This window comes from Chinchilla lanigera, unplaced genomic scaffold, assembly GCF_000276665.1.
Source record: "Chinchilla lanigera isolate Chin_1 unplaced genomic scaffold, ChiLan1.0 scaffold00050, whole genome shotgun sequence".
Classification (NCBI taxonomy): Eukaryota; Metazoa; Chordata; class Mammalia; order Rodentia; family Chinchillidae; genus Chinchilla; species Chinchilla lanigera.
The window spans coordinates 14,711,734-14,720,425 of NW_004955451.1; the positions used below are offsets into that span (position 1 = coordinate 14,711,734).

General features: G+C 54.9%; 1 protein-coding gene across 1 annotated transcript in view; it reads right to left on the reverse strand.

Annotated features, from left to right (window-relative positions):
* Positions 1-305, reverse strand: part of Med24 (mediator complex subunit 24) — a gene marked incomplete at its 5' end in the record, with an annotated part of 21,318 nt that extends 21,013 nt beyond the window's left edge. Inside the window, 1 exon segment of the mRNA XM_013519195.1 lies at positions 103-305. Within this exon segment, the coding sequence (XP_013374649.1) occupies positions 103-232 (130 nt within the window).
* Positions 306-8,692: the final 8,387 nt, after the last annotated feature.

Consider the following 8,692-nt stretch of genomic DNA (forward strand, 5'->3'; position numbering starts at 1 on the left):
TTTTTTGTGGTACCGGGGATCAGACTCATGACCTCGCGCTTGCCAGGCAGGCGCTTATGCCACTGAGCTGTATCGCCGGCCCCTCCCCACTTCCCTTGAGACCTGCCAGGTTGAGAATGTCCCAGGTGGCTCCTTTGGGAAAGAATGTCTTCATGTTGATGGCCCACTGGTAGTCACTCCAGCGCTCCTTCCAGGCTTGCAAAATGGCTTGCTTTAGATTCACCACCTTCATGATCTCACTCTGAGGATGTGAGTCTGGGGGCCGTCAGCTTCGATGTGTGAGAAACGGAACCAGAGAGGGGGCCCTGAAGAAACGATTGGGAAGGCGAGTTACGCGGAATGATTCGGGGAGATTTAAGCAAGGTAAAGGAACTAGACGGAAAAAAGGGGATGGCAAAATTGAAATCGTATCAGGATCTCCCCTCCTGAACCATGCTTCCTTGAACTAGGGCACAGAGAGGAGGATGTCGAAGAAGCTAAGACCGCCCCGCTTAGCCACACCTGTAATCGCAGCACTAGGGAGGCTGAGGCAGGAGGACTGTCGCGAGCTCGAGGCCAGCCTGGGGTACAGGCTGAGTTCAAGACCAGCCTGAACTACATAGGGAGACCTGTCTCATAAAGCCAACAAATAATAAATAAAACTGTAGAAGAAGCTAATACAAAGATTAAAAGAGAGCAAGAAGGGGATAAACCAGCCCCAGTTGCTTAACGACTCCCTTAGCTCTGGCTGTATCCCTCTGCCACTACTACCCTAAGTCTAAATCCTCCCCCACCCATCCCCTCTATGGTCGTCTGAAACTATAATTCCCTATTTCCTTTTCATCCACCACCTCCCCAAATTTAAGCCTACCGGACAATGGAGCTCTACCTCCTAGGCAGCGCCATATTGGCACCTATAAAGAAAATCATTTCCTATTGGCTGGGAGTTACGGGCAGAAGCCAATAGAAACGGAGCGAGAGAAAAGCCCTGCCGCAGTGCTTTCTGGGAATAGTAGTCTTTACTTTGTAACCGCGTCCTTCAGAGCTGGAGAGGAAGCCTAGGGATGAACGTGCTCAGACCGCCTGGCTTCTGTCCTTTAAGGGCGAACCTCCAAGGAGCTGGGGCACTGCAGAGATTCGGGTCGAGGAGCAACCGGGTGTAGCCCAATGATGTCACTGTTTGCAGGACTTTCGGTGCTATTCCCACACCCTCTGGTTACTCTCCAGTCTTGTTAGTAGGCCGGCAACGGCTTAGCAGTAACGTTCTCTGCTAGCTTTTTAAAATTTTTTTCCTCCAGCCGGGCGTGGTGGCGCACGCCTGTAATCCCAGCACTCTGGAGGCTGAGGCAGGAGGATCGTTGCGAGTTTGAGACCAGCCTGGGCTACAAAGTGAGCTCAAGGCCAGTCTGAACTGCATAGCGAGACCCTGTCTCAAAAAAGACAAAAGAAAAAAAAAAAATTCCTCCAAAGCCCCTGATGCCGCAGGAATGGAATACACATTTTCCACACCCGTATTCTACAAGCACAGTTTGCTTAGAACCCGGTCCTGATCCTGAAAACTGCTCCTGCAACTCAGCGACTTAGCAAGACCAGGGTCCCAAAACAAAAAAGATCTGGAGATGTAGCTCAGGGTTAAGACCCTGGGTTCAGTGCCCAGTACCAAGTAAAATAAAACAAAAAGAAAGTGAGTGCAGAGTATGGGAGTGCTCTCTACTATTTTCAAGATTTTCCTATAAATCTAAAAACTTTTAGGGGGCTGGGGATTTAGCTCAGCGGCACAGCACCTGCCTGGCAAGTGCAAGGTCTTGAGTTTGATTCCCGGTACCAGAAACAAAAAACCTAAATAAATAAATTAAATTAAATTAAACTTTTAGCTGGGCATGGTGATGCACACCTGTAATCCCAGCACTCAAGAGGCTGAGGCAGGAGGATTGTCGTGAGTTTGAGGCCCATCTGGGCTACAGATTGAGTTCAAGGCCAAGCTGAACTACATAGTGAGACCCTATCTCAAGGAAAAAAATAAATAAATAAAAACATATTGTAGATTATTATGTCCACAGCTTTTGGCATGAGCCTATTTCCCTCCAGCGGGAAGCCTGAAACCAGATGTTTTTCCACCTCTGGCTGGTATGTCCTAGCCTCCCTGTGCACAGCACTCAGGCCAGCTCTGGCCCATGGACAGGTTTTGCAAATCATTTACGCCAGGGACAGGAGGACACATTGAGACCCCCAGCTCCTGGTCCCATATCCTGAGGCACCTGATATCCCAGTCCATGCGTCCTCGCTCCATCTGTATTTCCCCTCATCTATCCCTAGGTGAGGGAAAATCAGGATGAATCTGGAAAAGCAGCAACTCAGGTCCCAGAAGCGACAGGGGCAGTCGGGGCAGAGCATGCCAGGATCCTGGCTATCTGCAGCATGGGACAAACGGGCTGTCTTAAGGAGCATGGCTGGAGAAGCCCCAGATCCTGTGCCCCTAACATTGGTACTACCTATGGCTTCCGTCCTCTCCCCACACCCACCCGTACGCCCTGAGGAGTGCACCCTTCGTGCTTGCCCAAGTGACCCCACTGGAGAATATTATTTATGCAAAACAGCTGCTGGGTGTGGCGACTCATGCTATAATCCCAGCACTCTGGGAGAGTGAAGCAGGAGGATCAGGATCGAAAATTCAAGCTCAGCCTGGTCAATTTAGCCATTTAGTGAGTCCCTGTCTCAAAATAAAAAATTAAAAAAAGATTGAAGGTGTAGCTCAGTGTGAAGGACCTGGGTTCAAGCACCAGGAGGGAAAAAATAAAAATAAAAATAAAAAATAAAAACCAGCTGTCAAATATGTGCAGGGAAATATCCAAAGCAGAAAGTGGCAAGAACCTAGACCCCTCACCCATAAGCCCCCGGCCTCCTAGCCACTTACACTTGCAGTGGGCACTGCCAGGAGCTTCACTTAGTGCAGGCCCTCACCCACTGGCTTCCTGGCTTCTCCAGTCTCCACGCTCCCCCCTGCCTGCTCCTACCTCCTATTCCTTTCCCGTTACAGCAGCCTGAGGCCCCCCCACACCATTGCCCTCTCCTGCAGCTCCTTTCCCACTGCCCACAGCCCATACTGCTCTCCCTGCTTTTTGAGACAGGGTCTCACCATATAGCCCAGGCTGGCCTTGAACTCCTGGCAATCCTCCTGCCTCAGCCTCCCAAGTGCTGAATTTACAGGTGTGCACCCCCAAACAGCCCTTTGGGAGGGGAACGGTAGACTCTGCGGCATCTCCTCACTGAGTTAGTGGGTGCTAGGTCCAGTCCACCTGGGAAGGAGAGTATTCAGCCTTGAGGGTGGTGCTACTCTGAGCTCACATCACTCAGTCTGCCAGGAAGTCAGGCCGATTTCCAGGGAGGCGCCCCGCATTCATAGTGACAGCAGGCAGCGCCTGGAGCAAGGCCATCTGCCTTCCCTGCACCCTGTCTCTGCCCAGCAGCTGTTTCTCTAGGCTTGGCCCGGTTTCCCTGAAACTGGACATCTACATCCAGGGAGTCCTCGGCCCAGGGCAAAGCCATTTTCAGTTTCTCTGCTTTGCCCTTCCTGCCCCTCACCGGGACTGCCGGAAGCAGCCCTTCCCTACCCCACCTCCTCCGCCACGCTTGTCTTCTAGGGATGCCCTTGAGCTCTCTGGCCTGACCATGGCAAGGACAAGACTCCAGCATAATCCTCCGGACAGCAAGAGAAGAAATTCTATACAAGGAGATGTCCCCAGCCCCTCTTAAAGCCCCCCCCCTTTCTCTACTGTCCCCGGCTGTCCCTCCGCCACCTCTGCCACCCTACATAGTCATCTTGCTGGCTGGAAGAGGGGACAGGGGAACAGCAGACAAAGGGACATGTGACATCTGGAACAGGGGCCAGAAACCACCACCAACACCAACAGCAACAACAACAAAATGAGGCCAGAGTAGGGGAGGAGACTGCAAGAAAGAGGGTTTGGGGGCACCGGGGGACGGGACAGCCCTTCTGTAGGCGCGTGGATACCGCTAAGGGAAGGTGGCAAGGATCCAGACCCAAAGACCCAGAAACACTGAACTCATCAGTAAGCAACAAGGCCCAGAGCGCTTCACCACCTGTGTCTCTGGGGGAGACGGAGTCACTCCCCTCCCCTCAGCAGAGCACCTCCCTCTGGGAGCTCGCCTGGGGCCCCTGATTCTGAGCAGCAGGTGGCTGGGAAGAGAGAGTCACTGCAAGGCGCTCAGACACGGCTGGCTCCACACCAGTTTCCCCTTCTATCGGTTCCCAAATCAAGTCCCTGCTTCCTATTTATGTGGAGGGACGGGTGGGAAGAGGCCTATGGGGTGGCCCTGGCTCTGACTTCCTCCTCCCCCCGCTCGGGGCAAGGCAGAATGTGAACCAGCCTTGCCTGCAGTTTCCGCTCCAACACCCTGGGGAACACACGGCCTCCTGCCTCTGGCTCCCAGCACAGAGGGAAGAGGGGTGCTGTGATCCTGGGGCCCCCGACACTGGCCGGGAAGCCAGGCCAGCCTGTCATTTCCTCTGCACTGCTCCTCCCTCGAGCCCGACAGCTGCTCTTTTTCTCTTCGTGTTTTTTTGTTGTTGTTTTGTTTTTCTGCAGTACTGGGGACTGAGGCCTCCCTTTTTTTATTTATAGACAGGCTCTTGCTAAATTGCCCAAGCTGGGCTTGAACTTCCGATCCTCCTGCCTCAGCCTCCTAAAATACTAGGATTACAGGTGTGGGCAACCACTCCAGGGTCAGAGGCTCTATTTTACACTTTAAACCGCCACATGGACTATCCAGTCCTCTCTTCTAACTGCAGGAAGGGACAGTGAGCCCCAAATTCTGGTGGCAGAAGAGACCCCTACCTCTTCCTCCTCTTCCTTCTCCGATTTCTCTGCTGGCAAATAGCAATGTGAAACTAGAAACTATGGATATTTGAGGGGGTCCAATACCTAGGACATATTAAATATAAAAATAAAACAAAACTTGATGTGGTGGTGACAACTCACCACTTGGGAGGCTGAAGCAGGTTCATGAGTTGAAAGTGAGCCTGAGCTGCAAAGTGAGACCCTGTCAACAAAATAAACAGCTGGTGTGGGGCCGCATGCTTGTAATCCCAGCATTTGGGAGGCTGAGGCAGGTGGACTGCCGTGAGTTTGAGGCCAGCCTGGGCTACATAGTGAGTTCAAGGGCTGTTTGAAATTGATCCCCAACTTCCATCTACTGCTCCCCAACTTTCTTTGCTCCATTTCATGGAGAACAAACCCAGGGCCTTTGTACTGAGCTGCATGCCCAGCTCTTTCTAAAATATTTATTTATTTGTTAGTTTATGTGTAGTGCTGGGGAATGAACCAGAGGCATTTGACCACTCAATTACATCCACCACCCTAATTTATTTTTATTATTGTTATTCTGTTTGTTTTGAGTCAAGGTCTTGCTGTATAGCTCAGGCTGGCATAGAGCTCGCAGAGATCCTCCTGCCTCAGCATCTTGAGTTTATCTTTTATTTTTGATACAGGGTCTCACTAAATTGCCCAGGCTGGCCACGAACTTGCAATCTTCCTGCTTCAGCTTTTGGAGCCACTAGATTACGGGCATTTGCCACCACATCCAGTTTATTTTTTTTATTTTGAGAACAAGTCTTGCTAAGTCTCTGAACTGCCCAGGCTGGGGTCAAACTTGTAATCCTTCTGCCTCAGCCTCCTAGAATGCTAGCACTGCAGAATGCACTGCCATGGCTGGCTTCCATTTCTGCTTGATTTAGAGAACACTGAGGAGGAGAAACACTGGGGTTTTGGGTTCTCTTAGCTGGTAGAAACTCAGTTTCTTCATCTGTCTTTCCAGAGCACCCCTAATAAGTGAGGGTACAGAGGGGTGTCTGTGGTATCTCACCACTTGCTGACATCACCTGAATTCCAGTCCAGAGGAAATGGGGGACAGGGGTGTGGCTCCATAGCAGGGCACATGCTTCACGTGCTTGAGCCGCTGGCTTCGCTACCCAGCGCCACATACAGAAATGCACGAGACAGGGAGGGGAGTTCCTGAGCCGCAGGCCCAGGCCTGACCCTGTGTCCCCAGACTGGTGGAGATGTCCAAGGCTCCCTGACACAGGTGGAGGTGGTGTGAGGTCACGGTGGCCAGGCTTTGGCGGGGTGGAAGCTCTGCAGAAAATCAGCTGGGCCTCCTGGCTCCTAGGGGTGAGATCCTCAAGAACTCTTGGGGTGCCTCCTAGCAACAGCCTGGGAGAAGGAAAGGGAGGGGCTTGGCCATGCTGCTCGAAAGGAGCCCGAGAACAGGCTGTTCCTGCTGCCTCCTTGGCAACCGAAATCGAAGCGGAGGGGAGGGGCCGCCAGACGGCTCCTCCTGGGGGTCCCCAGCTGAGCTGCTCCTGTCCCACCCTCCGCCTCCTATCACTGCAGGGCCGCCCTGAAGCAGGCTTGGGGGCTGGGTGTCAGCCTGGGGCGGGGGTCCCGGCAAGGACGGAACAGGAGCCGGGATGAACCGAATCTAAGGGGAGTGAAGCCCTTCGAAATCAGCCAGCCAGGCTGAGCAGGCTGGGAAGGGGCTGGTGCCACATGAGGACAGGGGCTACCATCAGCCCAGCCCCGGGCGAGGCCCCAGCACCTGCTGTGACGCCTGCTCCCCAGGCCGCGTGCCCTTCACTTTGCCCCTGCCCAGGGCTGTCAGCGGCCCACTGGGACTCTAGGAGAGAGGGACAGGCAAGCAGAAGATGGGCTCCGGGAACACTGTCTTTGAGTTCAAGATGCCTCACCCTGCCAGGGGCTGGGAGGGGTGGATCAGGAAGTGCTGCATTTTTTAGCTCGGAGTTTAGGATTTCTTTTTGGAGGCATCTCAGAAAGTCTCTCCGACCCCAATATCAAGCGCCTTGCGTCAGAGACAAATGTGGTCCGCGCAGAGTGCGGGGAGAAGAAACAACAGCATCTTCACCTGCTGCTTCTGGGTCGCACAAGCCCTGCCCCATCCAGGCTCCTGCGGGTCCAGCAGGAGCTCATGCTGGCCTCCCAGCTCTGATGGGTGGAAGGGAATATAAATTAAATTAAACTTTTAGCTGGGCATGGTGATGCACACCTGTAATGCGCATCTCAAGCACCCGGACAGCTCCCCATGCCTCAGGAAGCCTGACCCCAAGGGACAATTCCATGCAGGGAACAGCATGGGCCCTGCAGCCTTGATCCCTGGGGCTGCAGCCAAGCCTGATCACAGATGAGGTGGCATCTGCTGGCAGGCAGCCACACTCCATGCACCGCCCACTGCACACCGCCCTGGCTGCAGCTGCAGCCCCCATACACACACTGCAGCTGTCGCATGTCCGCTGCAGGCAGGCCCAGGCGGAAGTGAGGTTCCCTGGCGGTGTGCTGACTCTGCACTCTACAGGCTCCCCCCAACGACGTCACTGAACACCCCATGCGTTTCACCCCAGCCGCTCCTCTCGTCCTGGTGGTCCTGGGGGCTCCCGTGGGAGAGGCACCCGCCGCTCCCCGAGGCATTGCACAGCCCTGAGCCCCAGTGGCTCGCTCAGAACTGAGGGTGCAAGGGCAGCCCAGCTCCCAACTCGGAAAGAAGGCAGGTTGGAGGCTCACTCCACTGGGCAAGTGATTGTGCCAGGTGTTAGTAGAGTGGCACACACACACACACACCCCTCCCCAGGAGCAGACTGGAGGCTGGGCCCCGCCCTGGCATCCGTGGGAAGGCTGCGGCCCCCGCTGGTAAAACTGGGCTAATGACAGCGGGGGAACCGGCGGGGCCAGAGGGGTGCTTGGGTAATTAGACCTCTGCCTGGCGCTGGGAGATCCCCAGATGAAAGGGGCTCGGGCGTCGCTGGCATGTTTTATGTCCGTGAGTGCAGGTGTGTGCGCGCGTGTGCGTGTGCAGAGGGGCGGGGCTCGAGAGGAGTCCTCTGCTTTGGAGGGGTCCTTTTCGGTTTGGTTTTTTTTGAGGCAAGGTCTTGCTGTGTACTTCAGGCCAGCCTTGAACTCACTATGTCATATCAAAGTGATCCTCCTGCCTCAGCCTCCCCAGTGCTGGGGTTACAGGGATGTGCCACCACCCCACAAGGATTGAACTCGGGGGTCCTTTTGCGTGCAGTCCCCCTTCTCCTTAGCTTGGCCCTGGTATCCTCTGGGTTTCAGTGGAGCCCAGTTGGGAGGAAATGCACCCTAATGAAGTTGGCAGATGGGGGGGTATGGCAAGTCCCCTCCCCGGAGCTCGCAGGCGGGCAGAATGCTGGGGAAATGGCTGGTGGCAGCGAGCAGAGCAGGAAGAGTCTGTGGGGAGGGGGTGAGGTTTGAAAGGGAGACGCGGTGGACGGGGTGTGGATGCCGAGCGGGGAGCGGGTAACAGGGAAGGGAAGGAGCCCCACAAGGATTAAAAGCACAAAACCACTGGAGTCAAGCGGACCTCCCGAGTCACTTGGTGGCCCTGGCCGTGTAGCCCAGCAAGCTCTACCAGGGCAGAGAGCGGTGGGGATACGTTCAAGGTCACACCGCCAGTTCCTGCCACAGAAGGGACCCGAACTCCGAAACAAACTGCACACCTCCGAGCGCTTCGAATTCGGCTCTGCTCCCCGATCTGGAAGGTGCAGAGGGCTCCCCGATCCTTCTCCCCCTCCCAGGGCGCACCCCCCAGCACGCCCCCACGCTCCCTGCAAGCCCAGGCTGGCTTGGAGATGACACTCTCCGAGCACGCCCCCCGCCCCGTGCGC